The 24,396-nt window shown below is 43.6% G+C and overlaps 2 protein-coding genes across 6 annotated transcripts in view; one reads left to right on the top strand and one right to left on the bottom strand.

Moving 5' to 3' along the window:
- Window positions 1–2,043: 2,043 nt before the first annotated feature.
- On the bottom strand, window positions 2,044–15,528 carry agfg2 (ArfGAP with FG repeats 2). Of its 2 annotated transcripts, XM_084343525.1 has the most exons (14): window positions 15,188–15,528; window positions 14,244–14,337; window positions 12,275–12,390; window positions 10,734–10,878; window positions 10,254–10,374; window positions 10,039–10,143; window positions 8,618–8,650; window positions 6,129–6,383; window positions 5,363–5,435; window positions 5,222–5,265; window positions 4,941–5,021; window positions 4,200–4,319; window positions 3,199–3,269; window positions 2,044–3,082 (listed from the first exon to the last, which is right to left on the bottom strand). In XM_084343525.1, exons 1-14 carry the CDS (start codon window positions 15,352–15,354, stop codon window positions 3,035–3,037), a joined length of 1,473 nt encoding a protein of 490 aa, XP_084199651.1. In that variant the 5' UTR covers window positions 15,355–15,528; the 3' UTR covers window positions 2,044–3,034. The 2 variants fall into 2 exon arrangements, with proteins under 2 accessions (XP_084199651.1, XP_084199652.1); XM_084343526.1 differs by lacking the exon at window positions 8,618–8,650 and having other exon boundaries at window positions 15,188–15,527.
- acap1 (ArfGAP with coiled-coil, ankyrin repeat and PH domains 1) overlaps window positions 14,357–24,396 on the top strand; it is a 24,032-nt gene continuing 13,992 nt past the window's right edge. For 2 of the 4 annotated variants that reach the window (XR_014621366.1, XM_084343522.1), the window contains exons 1-4: window positions 15,547–15,624; window positions 18,904–19,076; window positions 19,233–19,917; window positions 22,796–22,853. Coding sequence is in view for 3 of the 4 variants with exons in the window: in XM_084343522.1 (XP_084199648.1) it covers window positions 19,865–19,917; window positions 22,796–22,853 (111 nt within the window). In the remaining variant the exon portion in view is untranslated. Of the gene's footprint in view, window positions 14,375–14,467; window positions 14,509–15,546; window positions 15,625–18,903; window positions 19,077–19,232; window positions 19,918–22,795; window positions 22,854–24,396 lie in introns of those variants that run through there. The other 2 variants (XM_084343524.1, XM_084343523.1) reach the window with 2 other exon arrangements.

Below are 24,396 nucleotides of genomic sequence, written 5' to 3'. Positions count from 1 at the left end.
TGTGAGCACCATCTATGAATAAAGAAGTGTGTTATTTCTAACAGGATTGTGTCACAAAATATGAAGGTGTTGGTCTTCTGACGTAGTCACTGATTCAAGTGGACTAAAGATAACATTAGGTTACACAGAAATTCATCTTGGACCGTCTATTAATGATGATAATGATGATTAATGATGACATCCAGTAACAGTAACGTCAAGTAATAAATTAGGTATATTATTTCTTTCCCCTCCAGCAGGTGCTGTGATTGCTCCCCTGGACTTATTATCTTTACACATGTATATTTTCAGAAGTTATGTCCAGTATATCGTTTAATATATTCCAAAATAAAATACACAACTTAGCTTTTGAATCTAATTTCTTTATCTTATCAATCATGTATAATCTTCTGCTATAACACGTGAGTGTTCCCATTTATTGCATTGCATTTTGGGAGTTCATCTGAGGTTCACTCAACTGAGAATCGATATTTCCCACAGGCCGTGAAGGCAGCACCTCTTCCAGTGTGTGTGTGTGGAGTAATATTTCAGTGTTGGCTCTCACATGAGTCCATACTGTTCTATTTATTGTAAAAATCCCCCTCTGTGCTCTGTTAATGTGGCAGCATATCAACTTTTAACGCACCAGTCTAAACATTTACTGCATCAAGCGCAGCACGAGGACACGTGTATGTATTTAAAATCTAGATTCACAGTGATCTCATGAATCCTATGTAAATACATTTGTTTAAGTGTGATTATTGACTCCCCGATGCTGCACAAACAGGAGATGAAGCTGCTGTGACTGAATAAATGAGGCGTTTCGAGACGCCTCGTTTCCACCTCCTCTCAGACTGTCTGAGTGAAATGACTTTGATCCGTTTCGACTGTCTGGCTCAGCAGTGAATCCTCCACCTCTCACTGCTGCTCGGATGTAGTAAATCCCATCCCATCACAATACTGATGCACGGAATGCATATTATTAATGTGCATTGGCTTTACTCTGAATCTGAAATGACAGTAAATAATTCAAAATGCTCCAGTAGTAGTCACTCTGATGGCAGTACAGGGGTTTCTATCTTTGTATGCAGTATCTATGTTGTTATGTAATATGCATCCATAAGTAACCTTGCGCACGAGGTCAGAGGAAAGTGGAGAACACGCGCCCCCTGCTGTTGGTAGAAACCAGTACAGCCTTTAAAACAAGCTTTTTATTTCACTTATAATCTGTGTTTTCAGTGTTTTTAAAACTATCCAAAAGTCATACTTGAGTAAAAGTTAAGATATCCTGTTAAAGTATTAGTTTGGTGAAAGTAAAAGTCACCCATACAAATAGTAATTGAGTAAAAGTATCTGCTATTAAACATACAAGTATCAAATTAATTATCAGTAAGTGGGGTTTTTTATTGCATATCAAATAAACTACTTTAAACATGTATTACTTTAGCTTTGACGCAGGATACAATCTGCAAAGTAACTAGTAACTAAAGTTATCAAATAAATGTAGTATAGTGAAAAAGTACTGTATTTACCTCCTAAGTTTGGAAGTGTAAAGTAGCAGAAAATAGAAATACTCAAGTAAAATACAAGCCAAAACTTAATGGGGTCTACTCTGGGCCGAGACCCATCCTCCATCCACGTTTCACGGAAATCTGTTCAGTAGTTTTTGTGTAATCCTGATTACAAACCAACCAGAAAAACAGACACGGGTCAAAACGTAACCTCCTTGGCAGAGGTAATGACATTATTTGAATTACATTTTATATTTTTCTATGTGGTACTCTGATGCAGCATGTAATCTTCAAAGTAACTCAAGTTATCACATACATGTAATAGAATAAAAAGTACAATATTTGCCTCTAAAATGTAGTGAAGTGGGAAAATATAGAAGTACCTTAAAATTGTACTGACATCATCTACTCACCACCATGCCGACGAAACTTCACCTGACTTTCCATCTGCATGGAGGTGAGTAGATAATGACAGAATTGTCATATTTGGGTGAACTTTTCCTTTAATCGTCATTTTATGAACACACACGTAAAGAAACACTCGGAGCCAAACTGTTTTTTTAAGAAGCAACAAACTGATTTTATGAACATGAATACTTGTCATTACAAAGATGTCGTTACATGAATCTCTCTTCTTTTTTTCTTTTATTTTGGCAGAGTAAAAGGAAATAAACTTTCGCCTCGGCGTCAACCGAAAAAAAGGAAAAAAGAGAAAAGCGAGAAACATTTTGGTCCGGGTACGTGAGAAGCGATGACGTTTCCATACACATTTATGTATTTTATTTTGAAATTGCTTTTACATTCAGTAGCATCTCCTTTTAGCCCTCTAAGCGCATGCAGCCTAGGAGTGGAAAACACACATTTATCCTTCAAAAAGGAAACAAAACAGTGACGAATGCCTGAACGTGGTCCACACACACACTACAGAGAGAAGCCCGTCTTATCGTTCAACGCTTAATTCACATGCATCAGGACGCTGTTAAGGCTGTTATGACCATCTGTGGAAACTCGTGATGCGGAGTCTCAGCTCGCTTTTTCCTTTGGAGAGTTTTTCAAAGACAACATGACGTATTCACCGACGGGCTGTTTTTTTATTTTTCTCGCACTTTTAAGCAGGAGATGAAAGCAAAGTAGCAGCAGCAGCAGCGACATGTGTGTGTGTGTGTGTGTGTGTGTGTCATACTGTATATGTGTGCGTCTGCAAAAATCATAGAGGCTTCGTTCGCTCGTGACTCCCACAGAGCCCTGAGGTGGCGTCTACTGGCACACAAACACCTTTTGACATACCGACAGCGAGGAGAGGGGGGCAACACTCTCGCACATACATGAATTTCATAATTACATTCACACGTAACAAACACGTAAACACAGACAGAGAGGAGAGAGAGAGGTGGGAGAGGAGGAGGGAGGAGGAGGGAGGACACCTCCCCCCTGAGGGTGAAAAATACTCCGAAGGCATTGAAATGGCAGCGACTCCTCGGGTTCACTTCTCCCTCGGTTCCCAGAGATGGATGGGTTGGCTGATGTGACGTCGGGAGCGGGGGTCAGATGAAAGGGTTTCTCGACGTCCCTCGACTGGGGTAAACATTCCCCTGAGAGACACGAGAAGAAGGGATGGCTTTACTACACTTAGTGTGAAAGAAAGCATGCAAAAAAAGTGCCGGCTCTCTGCCCCGGAGTGCGCTCGGTTCCACTTGTTCTGACTCACCGTAAACGGGTTCACCGACATGGGCCGGGGGACTTTGGGCTGAGAGTCGGACGCGGGGAAGGAGGCAAAACCTGTGACACACACAACAGGACAGAAAATAACACGTTGAGAGGTGTGACGACAGAAGTGAAACCGGAAACCGCAGCCGAGAACACGAGAAGCAGCAGCACTCGGCGTACTCGTCGTGTGAATCGGTATTCCTGAGCTGTTCCAAGTGGTCTCTGTTGAAATAATGAGACATCTGAAGTGTGTTGGTGCCTCTCAGCTCCTCAGTGTTTGATCTGCAGCCAGGGCACATACAGTACAGGTCGCACCGGCAGCCGCAGCTCTAGTGTGTGTGCAGGTTTACAGTTTTAAAAGGTGCCGTGTGTAGTTTTTGGGAGGAAATTTCAATCAGAAGAGAAAGATTGAATGACTGAATCAACTGAATAAACAAACTGACCTTAAAGGACAATATATGTGGCAGACCCTGCCACCTGTTTAGCTTCAAACAGTGTTCTGGGGACCTTTTCCTCTGAGAACAGCTTGTTTCTTCAGTTATTCACTGAGTTTGTATTATCACTTTGTTAATATTGTAAATATTAAAATTCTGAGTTTGAATTCTGCTTCTCCAAAACAATTGCAGGGGATTCAGATCACCTGTGTGCAGGTGGGGAGACAGACTCCTGATTGAGGAGTGGAAGCAGCTTGGGGCATTTCCCTCCCAGCCAATCAGGGTGTGATGACACCATGTTTGTGAAGGCTTAAGAGAGGTGGGAAATGGCACACAGGTGGCTGTCACCCTCTGTCTGAATCTGTCCCTGACCCGGTAAGAACCTCATTACCATCCAGAAACTCAAATATTGAATTTTCTGAACAGAAGTTGAGTTTAATAGAAGTGGTCAAAAACAATACAGATCCCAAAACATACAAAATCAAAGCCACACACAAAATGTTGGACTTAAATAAAAATACATTAGAACAAAGAAGAAATAAAAACAAAAATGTTAAGTGAATTTTACCGTTGGCTTCCTGGTTGCCCGCTGACTCGTGAGGAAATGCATTCTGGGAAGTGGGTGCTGGGAAGGAGGCGGACGGAGGAAAAACGGAGGTGGGCGAGGTGACGAACGCGCCGGAGTCACCTGGAGAAAACACACGCGCCCACATACAGAGATCAGACACAGCTACACAGCTGAGTATTGTACAAGTGAAAGTGTCGTTGCTTTACTGCTGCAGCTACTTTGGATGCTTTTGATTTGTTCGTGTGTTCACCAGGTGGAGCCTTAAAGCAGTGATTGAGGGCCACAACTAATATTTATATTAGTAACCAATTTTTTTCTTAATGAGTTGTTTGGTCTATGGAATATCAAAAATGGTGAAAAAAGCCAATTACAAGTTCTGATATCCTCAAGATGTCGTCTTTTTCTGTCCGACCAACAGTCCAAAACCCAAATATATTAAATTTAAGGGAATATAAACCCACAAAAACAGCAAATCCTCACATGTGAAAAGCTGAAACAAGCATGCATTTGCATTATATACTTGATTAAACCACTAAAACTAATCTTAAATTCTTGTCATTTGATTTTCTAATGAGCGATTAAGCAGTTGGTGACTACTTTTGTCATCTCTGAACGAAACATACTTTTACTTGGACTTCCAAACAGCTGATAAAAAACAAAAATCTTTCCAGACCAGGTACAAAAAGCTGCAGGAGGAAGTGGCGGAGAAATGCCAGAAGGACCCCCGAACATGAGTCTCACCTCCTGATGCGTTGCTGAAGGGGTTACTGGGGGAGAGGGCGACGGGCTGCTGGGAGCTGGAGCTGAATGGGTTGGGGAAATCTGAGACACACAGGGAGGGAGAGAGAGAGAGAGACGGAGGGGGAGGGAGATAATTCAGAGTGTGTGGTGGCACATTCCTGTCTATTGGAACCGACACGGCTCTGAGTCACACACATGCATCCTAATTAAGGAGTGTCGGACAGCTTTAAAGAAGACGAGAGCCGGATGTAAACACGCTGCAGTTTGAGTTTGGTGCATACTTGCAAAGGTTTGGGAGCTGGAGACGGTGTCGACACCGGGGGAGCTGAGGAAAAGTAGGAAAAAGAAATTAGAAGGTGACCTTTAAACAGGGAATTTAAAAATCTGTAAGCTGATTTGAGGTTTTTTTTTTTGGTCTCTACCTGGCAGGAGTGGAGCTGGACGAGAGCCTGCTGCCGAAGATGGTGCTGTACTGCGGAGGACCACCAGGTGGAGCTGCAAGCAAGCGTTTCACACACAAACGTCAGCTCGGGGCTTTAATGAGAGCTAATTTAAGAAGATCAAGGCTGCCTCTACAGTGAAATGTGTGGAAAAAAGAGTTCAAACGAGTCGATCTTGAGCATGTAAGTCATCGGGAAACAAAAGCACTACAAATCCCCCTGAATAAAATATCGCCTCTGTGTTCTGCTTGATATGAATCAAACTGTGACCGGGGCACAAAATCAATAACCTCATTACTCTGCCGGGCTGAAGATGAAGGCGGAGAACAACAAATGCTCCTTGTAGAAAAAGCCCGAGGGCTTCTCACATGAGCCCTGTGCATTAAAAGCCACCGCCTTGGTTATTAAAGCTGATTTTAAAAAAACGTATCAACGAGCTCCTTTGAATGAGAGCGTGCATGATCCGGAGCAAACACAATGAGCATAATTCAGCTCCTGAGAGCCTCGGCATTTGGAGTAAGGATGTTATGCAACCTAGCTGAGCTGGCCGTGACAATCTGCATCACACGCACACTTGAACTCTCACTCGGCCTCGCTATCTATTTATCTTTTACCTCGTGGGGGAAGAAGGTCCTTCACTGCAGCTCAAGTGTCAGTGCAATAATGTCAAAGTACTCCATTACAGCTTCTTTTTTTGTAAAATAGTAGCTAACAAATACTGATACCATTAAGTAAAGCGTTTCCCCACCTGTGGTCGGTGTCGTGTCAGAGAAGACGCTGTCCAGCTGTAACACGGCGGCGTATCTGTCCATGGCGTTGGAGCCGCTCACCGGTGGCGTCGTCGTCGACGTCTGCCCGACACCTCCGGGCTGCTGCTGCTGCTGGGACAGAGACTGGGGCAGAGGCTGCGCCTGAGGATGGTTCAGACCTCCGAAGTCAACGCTGAGAGACTTGGGGAAGGCCCTGAAGGGACCCGTGGCCCCCGAGGCTGATATTGTACGACCTGGGAGCGAGAAAACCAGACTGAGATTTAGCGCACAGACGGGATGTTGCAACGTTGGTGCTTTTAAACCTGAAGGACCAATATCGACTATTATTATTCCTACTAAAGCCTTTTTAAGTAAAAATGAGCTGAGGGCTGAGCAGCAATCCCTTTAATCTTCATTGTGATGTGCTAAAACAATATAATTACATGGAGTGACTCTCTGTTGCATTTCTATTTAAATTAAAGCAACAAAGCAAATATAAGATTACGAAGTTTTATTACAAAACGAGACCAAGACGTGATCGTCGGCTCGCTTCAACTTCTGTTTGTAAAATATCTTCGCTGAGCCGAGAGCTTTCCACGAGAATCTATAATTACACAGAACTGCAGATGTTCACATTTGCATACATTTAGAGCACTAGCAAAACTTCATCTGCTGATGAAGGTCATGAGCTGATCAAAAGCTCCCGAACAGCCACTAAATGGACCTCGGGGTGAGATTTTTGTCTACTGCTGATCAAGGCCAAGAGTGAAGAAGGAATACACCTCGAAAAGGGACGTTACAAGGCCCGTTTAGTTGTAGTTCTGGAGCTTTCAGTCATTTCTAATGAGCTTCATCAACTCCACCTGCAGAGGAAGTTCACAGGATGTGGTGGAAAGTGCCAGAACAGCTACTAAACAGACCAACAATCTCGTCCCGAGCGATACTGTTTTCTCAGCTGCTGCTTCAAAGGTCGTGAATGGATTTTAAACCTCGCAAGATCCATTTAGTGGCATTTCTTTAGCTTTCCCGTCACATCCCTTGAGCTTCGTGTGTTAAACTTTCCATTTTTCTGAGCTCTTTAACAGCTTTCTCGCCCCTTGTTGGTTTAAAAGCAGAGGTTCGGTGCTCATTGTTGACCTTGCAAACAGCAGTCGGAAAACAATTTCAACACAAAGTCCGTTCAGTGGGCGTTCTGGAGCCGTCTATCACCTCCGTTTTTAAGAGAAAGCTTAAAAGTGCTCAGGAAAAAAAAAGCGTCAATTTGATACCACGGGGCCAAACTCCATCCGTTAACGATCATGTGACGCGCTCAGAAGCTACTGAGTGGACCTTGAAGCGAGACTGTGTTGTCAACAAATACCCCAAATTCCAGATCAATCCACGGACACAAATCTGATTCTGTGTAAGCACATGTTCAATACTAATGCAGCAATTGTACCATTACTTGAGTGAAACCGAGAGTCAGAAGCTTCAAGCCAAACCACATGAAACAAACATTAGCAATTCATCTCATGCCATTTTAACATTTTCATGCTAAGAGGCTTGTCAAACGCAGGGTTAGCTTGACATCTCAAGCAGCGTAAACAGTCAGGAGGGTTAAGGATTAACAAAACAATCGAAAAGGCGCAGCAGCGAGCCATTCTTGGACGGTTTTCAAGCGCACCGACCACAAAAAATACAGTTGTTAGACACCAACAAAGGCAGGAAACTAGCATCTGTAGCGAGGTAGCAAGCTTTCCACAAACATTAGCCACAAAGCATGCTAGGATCAGCCAAAACTGTTAGCGTGGGGACACAAAAGAAAAGGTCTTGTTTTCTCTCAAAACAGCCGGCGCTGTTCCCCTGTCAGCCGAGGAGTCAGCGACACAGACCAGACCAGACTTGACACAGTTTATCTGGAGATTTAAAGCATGCGAGGAGTCGAGGCTGCGTGTTTCTGGTGTGTGATCATACTCTCCTGCAGAGGCTTTATATCTGCAAACATACCTGAACTATCTGGGATTCTTGTTTGGGATGGTAAAGTGTGTCGTGGGATTACAGCTGCGCCCTACATAGTTTTTAAGTGCTTCAACGCCAACGTGGTGCGAAATATCAGCGGCCCTCTGCAGCAGCTACGTCCTAAAAATAGCATTACTTTAAACTTGTTCTTTTTCCTCTGAGGGAGCAGTGTGTGTGTGTGTGTGTGTCTCCTTGACCCTCCCAGCCTTCAGATCTGGGCTTTGAAGTGGGAAAACCTGCCCGATGAAGAAAAATATCGACCCCAATTGCAGCACGTGACACCGGCCGGCCGTTACTCGGGCGGCTGTGCGAATGTAGAGCGCTGTGTCGTCTGTCAAACTGCCCTAAAATGAAGCCAGATTCACATGCACGGGAGGCAGCGCGGCACGCAGGTCGCCCCGTTCTATTATGAATGATACAGCACAGAAGAGCTTATTGATCCCAGCCATTCAGCACACACTCAAATGCATCGGCCGGTGCCGTGTCTTACCTAAAGTGAAGTGGTTTTTGAAAGAGCTACTGGCTACGAGGTCGGGGGAAGAGAGGAGAGGGGGGAGAAGGAGGGATAAAAAGAGAGGAGAAAGTGTCACTGACGTCATATGAAACCCGCTGTCCCTGCTGAATTTTTTTGCGATTCATGATGATGACATGGAGCCATTTTTAAACCACCTATAAAGCCGCAAATTACGACTGCGAGCGAAGTGGCTCTCTCTTTGTCCTTCTCCTATGTGACACTTTGAGCCAACAGTGATGAGCGGACGGCGGCGTCAGCGAGTATCAGTGAATATCTGCACATTCGTGAAGACACGATGTCGCCGTGCGCTGCCAGATTTTACAGCTAGAGCCTCACAGAGTAGAATAGAAACGTGTGGAGCGTCTTGTTTCATCTATTCATGTAGATAAATCACATTCAAGTGCAACAGAAGGAGGAATCAAGTTAGTTTAGTACATTCGTCATCAGTGTGCATTCAGAACAGGCTAATATTGTTATTTCATATTAGTCCAAACCAGTTTACAGAGCAGCCTGTTGAAGGTAGAAGTCAACAGTTAAAAGTTATTATTACAAGGTCCATTATTATATGATATATATATTATATAAGGGGGAAAAATCACAGATTAAATTAAATCTGCCTGTTGTCTGACTAGTTTGTTTTGGTGTATTGGTATAAAAAAAAGGTTAAGTTTCCTTTTCCTGCCCGCCTCCTTGCCAAGTCTTCAGGATCGCAATGGAAATAAATCATGTGACTTCACTGAGATATCAGATTAGAGTAGATTAGATTAGATTCTGTTGCCATTTGCACAGGTACAGGTCAGCACAGGTACTCAGGAAGTCTTGTGCGTGTCATCTCTTAACACGAAAGTCAAAGGAAAGACAACCAGAGGAGCACGTACATTAAAAACTATAAACTATATATCAGCATAACCACTGTAATGTACCCAATTCTCCCCTCGGGGATCAAGAAAGTATCTCTAATTCGGATTTCTGATTTCCGTGTAATGTATTTTAATTTATCAATTACAATCTGTCAATCCAATTAGTAGCACTTTGCCGAAACTCCAGAAATAGATGAAAGCTGCTTAAAGGGCAGCGCTGGCATTGTTTTATATCCTGTTTTCAACCAATCCCATGAAAAGACCTGAGCCAAGAAGACTTGGCACATTGGTTCCTCCTGAAGATAGTTTGACATTAAAAAAAAAGGCTCAATGATTTTTAGGGACTACTTTCAGCGGTGGATGAATACACATCTGATGCTCAAGTAAGCATTTACAACAGCAGAGCGCTTTATGTTGGATTGATGGAAGGATTTGAGTATGTTCATTTGAAAACCCATTTAAAAATATTTGTGAATGATATTTCCTTGACTGTGATCAAGAAGGAACAGAAAACGAGGGGGTCAATGGGGGACACACCTGAGGGCCGTGGGAGGGCGGGGAAGGAGGGGGCGTGGCTCTGAGCCCCGAGCGCTGACGACAGGGAGCCCGGCCGCTGTCTCTCTATCCCACACAGGGTGGGATCTGTATCAGAGGGAGACAAGAGACAAAGAAAAAGCAGAAAAACAGGTGAAGCTATCGATCACGCTCGGTCCAGAAATATCAACTCGTCTGATTGAAGGTCGACCCCCGACCTTTCAGCGGGGGGTCCCTGAAGCTTTGGGAGCGCGACGGCCGAGCGGTGAACACGTCCGTCCGCATGTCGGCGGGCGAGATCGCAGGAGCTCGATCCCATGACGGCAGCTGGGACTGAGACTAGAGGGCGAGAGACAGAGGAGAAGGGAGCAGATGGGAGGTAGAAAGAGAGACACAAAGGCAGAAGAAGAAGTGAGTCTCTTTCATGCTTTCTCAATAATTCATAAGCAGCAGCTTTGATGTCGAGGCTACCTGGACCTCTCGCTGTCCGACCATCGGTCTTTGTCTCCTGTGCTGCAGTGTGGAAGTGAATTCAGGTCGTTTCTTCACCTTCGACTCTCTTCTTCTTTTCTGGGCACTCTTTGTACTACTTGTCTCTTTTTCACTTCCTCTTTTTCTACCACACCCACCCACTTTCTCTCTTGAATCCTCATCTCATGCCGTTACATGCACAGTCAGGACACATGAAGCTCTCTCACCAGTGGTCTTGTAGATCTGGCGTTGGGGGGCATGTTATGCGAGGGGGCCTGGTTCGGTAAGGGACCGTGAGAAGGGGGCACTGCCTGGACCCCCGGGCTCCACGGACCCTCGACGTCCCTCCGGTTCTTACTTTTGGAAAAATGCCTGAAAGAGACGGGTCAGTCAGCGCTGTTAAAATGAGACTGTGTGACTAACTGGCTTCATAAAAAGCACAATTAAGGCTTGAAATTTAATCGGTGGTCCACCTCCCCAACATCCCGACAAAGAACGTTTCTGAGGCTTGAAACTGAACCTGAAACAATGACGGCTACTTTATTCCCACCATGAAAGCAGCTTTTATCCTCAAGCTAATTTTTCTGAGTAGGCGTCTCCACTTCAAACAGTGAATGTTTAAATTTGGAACAACTGTCATCAGTTGTTATTTGGATCCAATTTTGCCCTGTGATGCCCTTTAGATTATTGAGCAGAAAGAGTTCAGTTAAACGTTGAGTTTAAATCCATCTGTTTTTTTGGCAATTGATCATTTTTCTAACTTTTTCCTGTAGGTTCTGTAGCAATGCTAGCAGCTCTGTGAAGCTGTACTGAAGCACAGTGGTGCTATGAGCTAAAAGCTAACGCTAAATAGTAATGAATCTGTTTGTCAACTCGTGCTTTTCCATAAAACCGTAAAGCCCATTGAGATGCATCAACAACAATGCTAATAACTAATAAAGTACAGTTAAAGCTAATGTGTAATGTCTTTAGTTTTGCTGGTGGATCATTTTCAGAAGTTTTGGACAAAAACAAAACTTTGACTTTATCATGATGCTACATGAGAAATTAAGCTAACATTCATATCATGACTTTACCATGATGTTACTAAGCAGGTATAATTTTTAGAGAGCATTTTAGCATGCTAATTTTTGCTATTATATGCTAGGTAGAGTCATTAGTTTCGCAGAGGTCATTATCCGAAATGTTGGCCAAATTAAAATTTTGACTTCATCATGACGCAATATGAAAAGTAAGCTTAATGCTAATGCCTGCATGCTAACATGCTAACAAATATTTCGCAGTTGTAATTTTCATCCTTGGTGGCATGTTCATTTAGCATGTTAGCCTGCGAATATTTGCTAGAAAAGTACAGCTCAAAGTAGATAAAAATGTGGCACTAAATAAAAAGTCTGGCGGTCATCAAAGTGATTTCAGTTCATCCAGAGGGGAACATGAATATCTGTAACAAGTTACTTACCGATCCATCCAATAGCTGTTGAGACATTTCACTAATAACTACGGTGGTGCTAGAGGAAAACTAAGTGTCACCAAACCCATAAGGTTTCATCCTCTGGGGAGCACGAATCTGTGTTAAACTTAATGGTAATCCATCCAATAGATGTTTGTCTCGACCAACCACGCTGCTAGCATGACTGAAAATCACTGGTTCCAATGTCTCAAACTCATAAACCAATAATTAAAACAACCAGTAACTGCTGTTATATTATCTCTAAGCATTTACTACTACTGCCTGATCACGTGCTGCAGATAAAAACAGAATCCTCACCACTTTTTCTTCTCATATTTGTCCTGGAGAAACTCTTTGAACTTCTGCGAGTCCTTCATGTCGGAGCAGCCGTCCGTCTTTGGGTCAAACACACACAGCCACGTCCTCCTGCCGACCTGCACGCACACATTTTTAACAGACAACAGTCAAAATTTGTGACAACTCAGAAGGTCATACGGCAACAGGGCGGTTCGATGTCTGACAACGACCGCTGATACTGTTCGACATTTCGTCTCAAAGACGAAAACACCAACAGAGTTTCTCATCAGTGATTCACATCCGGTGCAGGAGTCAGAGTGCGGCAAATATTAGTGCCTCTGATTCACAACTGGGCGGATCACTCTTCAGTGGATGTGGAGGAAAGGCTGGATGGCAGACGCCTCTCCCCACATTATACTTGACTCACTCACTCACACACACACACACACACACACACACACACACACACACACACACGCGCACGCATCCCGGCCAACAGAGAGCTGATAAAAAACGGCGAGCACTCATCTCGATAGCCTGAAACACTTCACTCTTTGTGATATAAGCTCATGAGAGAGTGCTGCCTACACCAGTGGTTCCCAAAATGGGCTCAATTATTGTACATTTTTAATAAAGTTTCATCTCATAAAAAAGAACGAGGTGACATTTACTGACATAAAATTTAGGAGGTTGATTCGAAGAAGTACTGAAGCTATAAAAGCACCCAAGGCCTCACAGATTTTAATCTATTTTATTCTTTAGATTTTGTCTGCGTCTGACTTTTTTTGTTGCCACAGTATCAAAAAGATATTGAGTGCTGCTTTAAAATTTTAAACGTTTGAAATTCTGGTATCTTGAAAACCTTATATAAACCCATCAAAATGGAAGAAATGGGCAATAAACAAAAAGATCCACATTTAAAGCACTGTTTAATATGTGATAATAACATTAAAGCTGGAGTTTTTAGGCTGATTTCGATAGTTTTGACAATTTTGAAAATAATTTGCTGACTTTTTTAATCATCGATGAATTGTTTAGGTCATTTTTATAATTCCATCTTCGAGACTGCTGTTTTTCTTTGCCTTATGTGTAAAATTTGCAGTTTTTAACTGTTTATCAGACAAAAAAAAGCTAGAAGATGTTACTCTGGACTTTAGGAAACTGCCACTAATCTGCAGATTAATCAACAATAGAAATGATCGTTAGCTGCAGCCCTAATCTGCTGATGATCTAATTTTTTTTTCATCACACAAACAAAGAATTATCACGACGACCTCTTTCGTTTGTTCCTTTTAAAGAGACCAAAGATAGGTGCTGAGCGGAGACGTGAAGGGGTGCCCTGGTTTCAAAATGCTTGAGAACAACTGACCCTAAACACACTTACACACTGCATACACACACTACATACACACACTACATACAGAGGAAATAGACGCTGGTTTGGGTGGGACAGACAGCGGCGGGCCTTTTGTTTCTTGGCACCATGTGAGCTGGGCAGATGCATTCTTCCCAAAAAAAGCCCGACCACAAAGACTGGTCCGACTGGTAGCCATGAGGGACGGTTCATATTCCACATCGGGACCAGAGAGCGAGTCTAAAACCTGAACTTTAACCAGCTCAGTGTCAATAATGGAAGAAAAAACACATAAGTTCGGGATCGACTGATGTGGTTTTATCAGGGCCAACACTGACACTGATTATCAGTAATCAAGGAGATGGATAACCAATATTTGGAGCTGGTAGTGCAGTACTTTAGCACAATTTTGAGGTACTTTCACTTCAGTATTTTCACTTTCTGCTACTTTACACTCCCACCGTCCAACATCCATTCCAGTAAGACTTGTAACCAATCAGATGGTGTCGTGGGCGGGACGCTGAGTGACCTCAGATGTTACATTCATCTAATTCATCAGCAATCGGACACAAAAACACAGAATATAAAGCCTTTCCCCGTCCGTGCGAGGTGAACTATAGGATAACCGTCACTCGCCTCGTTGCCATGGTTTTGGAGGAATTCCACTTCCTGTTGGGAGAAGGTCGTCATGGAGATGGACTTGACTCTGTGGGGAGGGTTGAGGCCTCTCCTGGGACACAGAGGAGAGACGGAGGAAGAATTTGGAGGTAAACAAGGCGTATTAATAAAAAAAAAAATACAAAATCAAAACATGTGTGGTCAATCCTGGGACAGAGCAGGTGACAGAGGAGACCAGTTGACACGTGACTGTGAATCTAAGGGCAGGATTGGTGTGAAACAGGTGCCACACACTAACACACACACACACACACACACACACAGCCCAAACATATGTTTTCAATAACCACAACCTCTTATTGTCTCCATGCTGGAGGGAGGGGACACACAGTGGGACAGTGGAGTAGGCAAGATTGCGCAATAATAAAGTGCTGAGACCGTCTTCCTGAGGAGTGTTGGGACTGGGCTGGACATGCAGAACAAAATGTGACAACACACACACACACACACACACACACATACACATAAACGCGCGCCCACACTGGAGGGGAGCCTAGAGAGAGAGAGAGAGAGAGGGAGAGAGAGGTAGTGTCAAACCTGCACCATGACGAAATGAACCGTAACTCAGAGCTGGAAAATGACCAGCTATAGCGGCGTGTCGCTTATGAGGCTGCTGGAAGACACGCACGGGGAGAGACAGAGAAGAGGTGGACACTGCGTAAATGGACGTCTGCACACATGAGCCTGCACCGCACCAACACCAACACCCCCCCACACCACCACCACCACCCCGATGAAGACATAATACACAGTATGGATCTGGCTTGTGGGTGGTGCATGGTGCAATCTCGGGCCCTGCCACTTCTGTACTCTACGTGTCTGTCCTCGCGCTGATGCTACACGAGAATAAATTGAATAATAATAAAAAGAGGCAGGAGGCGCGGCGGGGCGTGTTAACTCACAGCATTCCGGAGCACGACGTGCACACGAAGCTGCCCACCGTGATGTCGGTGTATGTCACCCCGGGCTGGTTGCACTCGAAGCAGTGTTTGTTTACTCCAGACTGGGCCAGCTCGCGGACCTTGCGGGCGCAGATCTCCTGGTTGTCCCGGTGCTTTCGGTTCGACATGTTTGTTGTTTTTTTTTTTTTCTGTTTGTTGTTTTTTTTGTAATGTCCCCCCTGGAGCCTGCCCGGCTGACAGGCTCGCCGTGAAGCCGGTAACCCTCCTCCTCCGTGTCACTACATGGAGCACTTCACGCCCGCATTATGGAAAACGCGTTTATGCGGCTTCACCCTCACTGCGAGACTACACCGAGGAGGAGGAGGAGGAGAGGCGCGTCAAGCTCGCGCGCAGGGGCGCGCAGGTACGCCGGAAGCGCGAGGGGATTTTCCTTCAAAGTAAGAGCGGGTGACAGGTGACGCTGTGCAAAAATCTGAATTGTGCACTCAGGTTGCCTGTTTCTTTAAAAATCTGCTCCAATATCACCGCTGGTTACCTCATCAAACTGTTAGTAGGTCAAGGTATTTTCCAGCATCTCTGTGTGTATTCTGTGATTCAGCTGTTTTCAGCGCGCTTTCGTTCAGAGAGACTGAGAAGTGTCAAAGGACGACCCAGAAAAACAAGAAACTCTCACCGCAAGGTCCACTTAGCAGCTGTCTTGGAGCACTTACCCTTCAGCAGCAGATGGAGTATATGCCCAGTTGTCATAGTGATGTTAAAATGTCCTTTTTTCCCCCTACCCCTGTCATCCATGTTGGTTTAAAGGAAAAGTTCACCCAAAAATGACAATTCAGTCGTTATCCACTCGCCCCCTCGCCGATTGAAAGTCAGGCGAAGTTTCGTAGTCCAGAAAACATTTCTGGAGCTTCCCAGCGAAATTGACGGAAGTCGATGGGGACTTGTTTTACAAGAAAAACAAAAACAACCATAAGAGAACATAACATGGCTCCATGTAGCTCGTCTGGCGTGCATCTTTTCAAACCAATTTGGGATCTCAGGGCTTGTATGGAGCCGCTTTAGCTTTTTTTTCTATCTACGTGGGGGCGAGTACATAATGACTGCATTTTCATTTTCGGGTGAACTGTTCCTTTAAAAGTTGAGATTGAACTTAATCTGTTGAGTGAGATCATGTGCTTCTATTAAGAGCCTCACAACAGGTCCTAGCGGGTCTTGTATTTATTTGTCTGTTTGTTTTCTGAAAAGGCCGGTTTATAATCTGAATAGGCTGCCTTGTGTAACACAAAGGCTGGATTACAAACAAAGCAAAGCTGGCAATGCTCCGGGGGGCCCAGACCCTCAGGGGGCCCTGAAGGTCCCAGATTGTCTGTGTAGCAAATACTTTGTTGTCATTTGCACATTTGTTTGGTAAAATGCGCCTATAAAGCACAATAAAACGAGCGCCTTGAGGTGGATCATTTAGTTTTTACTTCTCACGGTGGTCTGTCCTGTAGAGAGAAAACTTGTTTGTGTTTTTTGGGGCATTTTTTATGACTTTGTTTGATAGCTGACAGAGAAGAAATGACAGGAAATGAGGGGAGGGAGGGACGGGGGGATGGCATGTAACTAAGGTCGTTGGTCGGAGATGAACCGAGGAGCGTCGGGAACCTAAAATCTGGTTCTGATTCTGATTCTTAAACAGAGTTGTTGAGAGGTTGGATGATAAAAGAATGATAGGATGATAAAACAAGCAATATGTTACATATTTTCTCCAAATACGTCAATGTGAACAAGTTGAGCGCTTTAATGACAGCTAGGCTTTTATTCTGAAAAACCCGTGACGCCTGAAACTGTCTCTGGTTTGACACTTGGACAGATGCGTAGGGAATCTCCTGTCAGAGACAAATTACAACCTGTCGAGCAGCCAAGTTTCACGTGAAAAACAAGCGTCTTATTGCTCCTTCAGAACCGACTGTGTCTCCGGAGCGTGTGGCTCCGCTGTTTGCGCCATTTACGCACACGCCCCCCCGTTTTTTGGCGCATCGCTGCGCTCCTGACGCTCCAGCGCGCCCTGGAAAGGGGACAGATCATTTTTTAAGGGGAGCTCAGATGTGGACAGCTGGGGAAAGGGGAGACACAGTAAAACATTTTGATTGATGCATGAAGTTGATTTAAAGTTAATTGATATTCTCGGTTGTGTGATTCACAAACAGACCGTTTCTTCCTGGAGCTGGGGTTGTTTTCTTTTTGAACCTGTTTTTCTGGCCATCAGAACAGTTTGGGATCATTAAAAAAAAAAAAAAAAGCTCTGTCTTCAGGAAACATCTCCACTCTATTTATTTTGATGAAGCAACTTAGCAACACAACAGACCCAACTACGCCCTTTCTCTGACGTCTTCCGAGATGAGAGACTTCCACTCACTGGCACACAGACAGAAACAGCCTGACCAGATCGGTGCGGCGGTCAGTGAACGCATCACGGTGCTGTAATCCCTCTGACAGATAGCCTCTCAGGGAGAAAGAGATTAACGACAATATAAACCAAAGTGAGGGAAGAAAACAGACACATTGTTTTCAGATGAGCTAGTTGAGCCCTGCATTGACTGTTTGTGGACACCAGGGGGAGTCACACTCTCCATGAGATAGATAGATAGATAGATAGATAGATAGATAGATAGATAGATGTCTGTACATTACAACACAGTGCCCAGGCAGACCAGCCTGTTGAGCTGCTGTAATTACACTTCCCTGCTCAGCAGTCAACCACAGGCTTCAGAGTGTCTGACTACAACAGTCTGTGGTGATGATGACAAAGTGCAGGTTGCTTATTTAATGTTGCCCAACACCTTCAGATGGGTTGTTTTTTTTAAAGACCTCTGAAATATGGAAGCACCTTCACGCCAAAACTCCAGGTCTCACTAAATATGATTAAACTGTTCAGGCTAAGTCGATTCACAGGTTTAACTTTGTAAGTCTTGTTACAGTGTTTGAGGCTGATGCCATTATTATTAGGGAGTATACAATTCTGATGTCGATCGATATATTGGCAGATATACACATTTTTTTTGCGGTGATACTTTGAATGTGGTTATCAAACCCCTTAAGATTTATAACAGAGGTGGGATGTTTTAATAATAATATCAGCACAGAACAACTGATAAACTGCACAATTAACCCAAATAGAGAACGCAATGACTGCAGGAAGTTTGAATTTTGAGTGAATTTAGCTTCATGTGTTCACCGTTCCCTCATCCCATGAGATTTTATCTTGTTTTTTCAAATGTATACGTTAATGTGACTACGCAAAACTTTCAGTTTTTGTTGATTGTAGCGCCCCTTTAGGTAAAATGTTTTGCACTACTAGATAAATCTGGTCTTCACCTCCTTTTTTCTTTTTTCTTTTAAGTACTTTTAGTATTGTTTGTTGTTTGGCACCTACAGACTGCAGCAAATTCCTCGTATGTATAATCTTACTTGACAAAAAAAAAAACAGTCCTGATCCTGATTCTGACACCTTGTGCTTAAAGAAGAACATAGTTCAACTAAAAAAATGTGACTTGGACTTCCTGTCTCACAGTCTTTACATATCTTTGATATATTTTTATTTATTTCCCATAATTTTAACTCAGTATCTCATGAATATGATTCAGTAAGTCTTCTTTTTCTTTTTACTTTCCCTTTGTTTTTGAAGTATTGATATTGTATCACGTGTTACTTGTTTTTCCTCTTTTTTTTGGCAGGACTGGGCTTCCATAGAAATCCTCCACAGAGCTGTGAAACTAGGATGTGATAGGATAGGCAGCCTTCTTCACACCTCAACAAAAGACCAAACAGACGAGGTTGTCAGACGAGATTACACACCCAGTCTCTCTGGAAGTGAAGCTTACATTTCACTGAAACACACAAACACCAAGTGAGAGAAGATTTCCACTTGGCCTCCTGTAATCTGACAGACATGCTCTCAAATATCACAGTTTAATTAAAGAGCACATTTGAATGATGCAACAGAGTTTATATTTAATCTTTTATTTATATCAGGGACTTTTTTTTTTCTTTTTTCTTTTTAAAGTATTTTCTGCAGTTTCCTACTTCAAAACCACCATGAGTAAGAAACCCGGAAATAGTGAGATGTCAGATGGGGGGTTGGACCTCGTGCGTGTGTGTGTGTGTGTGTGTGAGTGAGTGTAGAGAGAGAGAGAGAGAGAGCACTCCAGTCTGCACCCTTGGGAAGAAACATCCAATCAGCCGGCTGCCATCTGATCTGATCCTCCACACATCTGGGTGAATATCGATCCGTGTTGATCAATCAGGATACTTTACTCCAGAGAAGGAAACTTGGCAGCATCCTCTCTCTCTCCACACACAAGTGATCGACCTCCTTTTTTTTCTTCTTACATTTGCCGGATAAAAATGGTAATAAAGCGGTGACAAGTCGTCTTTTTGGCTCGGATGTGCGTCGGAGGAGGTTCAGATCAGGCACACGGTGTCCCTCCAAGAGAGAGCAGAGAGAGGAGCGACCGGGAGGAATACAAATTATACGTGTGAAAGAAAAAACCGTCCGAGCAGAAGAATGAGTCGAGCTGCCGGTGTGGAGCCCTGAAAAACCCACAAGACTCAGCTTATTTTTCTACTCCTCCAGAGCCAACATCGAGAAGAAAAAAACCAGGATTCAAACGGCGTTTGTGTTTGTGAGAGAGAAGGATGACGGTGAAGCTGGACTTTGAGGAGTGTTTGAAGGACTCCCCGCGCTTCAGGTAAGAGTTTCACCTGTGCTTTGGTGCTGGTAGTGATGTAGTCGGGAGAAAAGTGGATGAATCACGTTATACTGATTCAGGAAAGAGCTGTATGTGCTTCAGTTATGTTCATATGTGAAGGTTAGTGGCGTTTCAGACTCTAGAAATGCGTTTAAAGGGGCACTGTGTAGTAATGTGGAAGCAATTCACACCCAGGATTTTAATATTTACTTTATTAAGTTGGTGATTGTACAAACTCTCTTTCATAACTGAATAAACAAGCTGCCCTCAGAGGAAAGTAAGGTCCACAACACTGTTTGAAGCTAGAGAGGTGGCAGGGTCCGCCACATATAAACAAAAACAGTATGAAATTGCCCTTTAAGTTAAGATTGGGTATTTTCTCACTTAGTTTGTTTAGGCATTAAAACATTTCAAAGTTTCTTTTCTGATAAAATCTTTCCCTAAAACTAAATAGTGCACCTTTAAAAGCGTCCTGATTGGTCAGTTTGAGCTGCTGGTATGAGTCCCTCTGGGTCTGAGGTCAAGCTTCAGGGGTCAATGAAAGGACTGAGACACTACATGCAGGCCTGCAGGGCCGATCGCACGGATCTCAGGTCTGATACTGCATTTCGATGTGTCACTGAACCACAGGAAGCTTATATCAGGCCAGGAAACTCAACGTGTTTCATTTACATCAAAAGTCACATAACTTTCCTGACGCAAGCCGTGCAAAGACCCTGTTTTGAACCTCCCCAAAAGTCCTCAGCGTGCCGTCAGTGTAAAACCCTCTGCACGTCATTCTGGGTCTAAATCAATTGCCTTTCAACACAGCGGCAGCATCTGGTGTAATCAAAAGGGAAGTGTCGCTAAATTGGTTTTGCAAGCAGCTCATGAGAGAGACTCTGGCAGACCTTGGGCGTGCCCTGCCCTCACAGTTGTTGGCATCCTGCCTGAGTCACAGTAGCTGCTGGTGTGTCTCCACCAGCTGATTTGGCATATTTCAATCCTGAGCCCGAGCCCTCTGTTTCTCCCTCCCTTGTATTTCATGAGGCTTGCACGGTGGTGGAAAGTTTGAGTTGTGGCAGCTGCAGCGGTGGCGAGGTCTCGTGTAAGGAGGAACGAGGGAAAGGGAAGGAAAGGAAAGGAGGGAGGGAAGGAGTCAATGAAACAGATAAGCAAAGGAGGACGGAAAGAGATAAAAAAAAAACTGCCCTGACAGCTCGGGACAGCCACTCAAATGTGCTGCTTCCTGTTGCTAGGTAACGACGAGGTGGGAGGGCAACAGGAAGTGAGGCGAGATGTGCTGAGGTGATCAACAGGAGAGACAGGAAGTGTGTTTTCTGCGGGGACAACCACGGCGGAAACTCAGCTTTTAGCAAGTCTTAATTTGCCTTCTCGCTCTCGGAGAGACATTAAAAAGAAGCGAGGGAGTCTTTTCATCTTCCTCTCGGTGTTTTCCTCCCTTTTTCCTCTTCTTTCTTTCCCCGTCTCCTTGGCTGACTTGTCATTTGCTCGTGTTTCCATAAGGACATGACCTCAGACTTTGATTCAAACATCCCCGCACTAACAAACACAGAAACACAAACCCTTCTACTGTCTGTTCTGTCCGGGGCCCTCCTCCTCCTCTCTTCTCTCTCCACTCAGTCTTGCCTGTTTTTTTTTTTCTCTTCTTCCTCTGACTGTCTCTCTCTTTCTGTCTCTCTGTATCTCTGTACTGTTGGTGGAAGGCAGCGGAAACCACATGGTTGAGCTGTTGGTATGAGTAGAGATGAGAGGCAGAGAGATACTGACTGTTACGCCAATAACCGACAAACTAGCCATGCACGGGACCTCTGAGGGACTTTTGTGCGCATACAGTGTTCGAGGAGGCCGGCTCTTGTCCTGGAACACAAAACTTAAGAGTATGAATCGGTTGCCGAGCACTGAATTCTTGCAGGAAGGCCCAGTCTGCAGGCCTCCGCAAACATTTCCATGACAGACGACGAAGCACCGTTCAGACCCACAGAAATGTAATTTTAAAATGCTGCTCAAGATCTAAAAATACCCCACATGTCAGGCTAAATTACAATGAAGTCAGTAGAAAAAGAAACGCTGGAATTTTGTACGCGACGTAACGGCGCAGCCACGAGTTCATTGGCATGAAAACCACAAAATATACAGTGTTTCATGTGTTTGAAAGCTTGAGGGGGAATTCTACGGAGGCAAAGGAGGGCCAAATATTTTCTCATTTTTGAAAAAAGAAATTATATATGAAGGAGCTTAAATGTGTTGAGTTAAAGGCATTACTTTGAATCCTGAAAATTAACACATTTAGCTTTAAAAATGACATTTCAATTTAAGTACTTTTCACATCATAGATACACTGTTTTATTTGTGATCTGTTGTGCCAGAGTTAGCTAGAAATGCTATTTTTGAAGCTTTAGTTCCTGGACAGATGTTACCCTAAAAAAATTAAGATTAAAAATGAAAAAAAAAGTTATTGAAAAAGTTTATAAGCCCTTAATGTAAATAAAAATGTTTGTAGATGTATCATTATGCTACATTGTTAGCTACAAACAAAACATGCTGCACAGAAGCACAATAAAGAGCATGTAAAGCAAGGAAATGGGACTATTAATAGAGATATGTGCAGAATAAGACAACAATAATGTATGAAATGTTAGAAAATTGTTTTCAAATATTAAAAAGTAAGCTTTCAACCCTGTAAACCTTTATTCAGTAATTAATCAGTCATTAACTTATTGTAAAAACCTTTTAAATGTTTGGCCCTCATTTTCCTCCGCAGATGCAACATGAACATGAACACACCGGGGTTCATGTGCTCATCTTTACTGTGTTTATTGTGACCTCCGACACCTGAGCTCTTGTTTATGACTTTGTGTGTTTGTGTGTGTTTCAGAGCTGAAATCGAAGTGGTCCAAAACGATGTGAGTGAACTCGAGACACGGCTAGACAAGGTGAGATACCCGCGCAAATACACCTACACACACTTTGAAAAAATATCATACTGAGTCACCACTCTACTTTAAAAATGTTCCCTCCGACACACAAACAAACACACACAAACACATAGCCACAGGCAGGTATCAGTTGTTGTTGGACACTCGCTCCTCACACAGTGAAGTGAGAGGTGGGCAGTGGTGACTGAGGTATTTCTCACCTGACAGCGAGCAGGAAGTAGCTGCAGGTGCTGCTTCCCCATCGTATTGTCCCAACAGAGAGAACTACGCTTTGTTCTGCTTCAGTCGCTAACGTATATTCCCCGTGTCGTGTTTGTGTTCACACATGTTGGAGTTTCAGATCTATTCATCTGATAGGCGGGTCACATGCTGCGTTTCTGTTCCCTGATTACACCGAAGAGGCGTTCATCAAAGTGTCCTGTCACGCTGCGCTGTTTGTGACTCTGCAGCTCTGCCTCTTGTACAGTTTATCAAAAAAACGAAACCGTATAGAAATACACTGGAAATCCCAGAGAAAGCACTCGGTTCATGTAACTTTCCCTGCCAATCACTGTGTGTGGCAACAGTGATTCAGAAGAATCTGGACTAACTGGGCTGAGGCACCTCAGGGCAACTTTCATCTGTATTGTGCAGTGCCCTTGAGCAAAGCACTGACGTAAAACCAGCTCCAGTGCTGCTGCACTGTTGTTGAACTCTGACCTCACTGTCTAAGAAAGAAAAAGGAGTTTGCTTGCTTGTACAAGTACTCAACATTTAATCGGGATTTGAGAAAGCAATCCTGTTTTTTCCTGTTCTGTCGGTTCTGATACCGTACAGCATGGTATCGAGTCGTAACATGTCTGGTCTGCAGACAAATAAACAATAGATTTTCGGATGGGTGTTGAGACCATGGTGGAGGAAAAGGACCATATGTTTTGTGTATAATTTGCAAAATAACGATTAAAATACACAGATAAAGTGCAATTAACTCAATTTTTTTACCTGATTTCAGTATTCGAGTAAATGTATTTAGTTACATTACACCACTGCTACAGTACCATAAAAGAAAGGGGCATTTGCAAGATTTTAAAACCAAGATAACACATCATGTTGCCCACGATGCCTTCAATGTCCCACTTATGCGTCTGCTGTCTGCTTGAAGGAGATTGACTGAAGAGATAACGGTTCATTATTATCGACCCATTATTATCAGTGTAAATGTTGGATAAGCTAAAAGAAACTGTAGTATATTAAAGGCTCATTCACACCCACACAGGTGTTTTTACTTATTCCTGCTGGCAAGACCCCTGCTCTGATCAACTAAATGTAGCCTAGCTATTAAAAAGGATAAAGGTGCAGCCTCGGTCGTCCAATGCTAACAGGTGCAGCAAAGCTAGCTTGATACGAGGGAGCGTTTGTAACTTTCGTTGAAGAGCAACCACTGTTGGCCACAAGTGACAATCATGAGATAATATTATTAAATGCTAAAATGGTGCGATAACAGTAGCACGAGAAGAGTTAAAGTGGCTCAGAAATGTCTCTTACACTGGAATATCTACGC

The sequence above is a fragment of the Pagrus pagrus genome, assembly GCF_965226575.1.
Source record: "Pagrus pagrus genome assembly, chromosome: 22".
NCBI lineage: Eukaryota > Metazoa > Chordata > Actinopteri > Spariformes > Sparidae > Pagrus > Pagrus pagrus.
The sequence above is the reverse complement of the archived record's forward strand: the minus strand, read 5'-3'. Positions and strand labels throughout refer to the sequence as shown.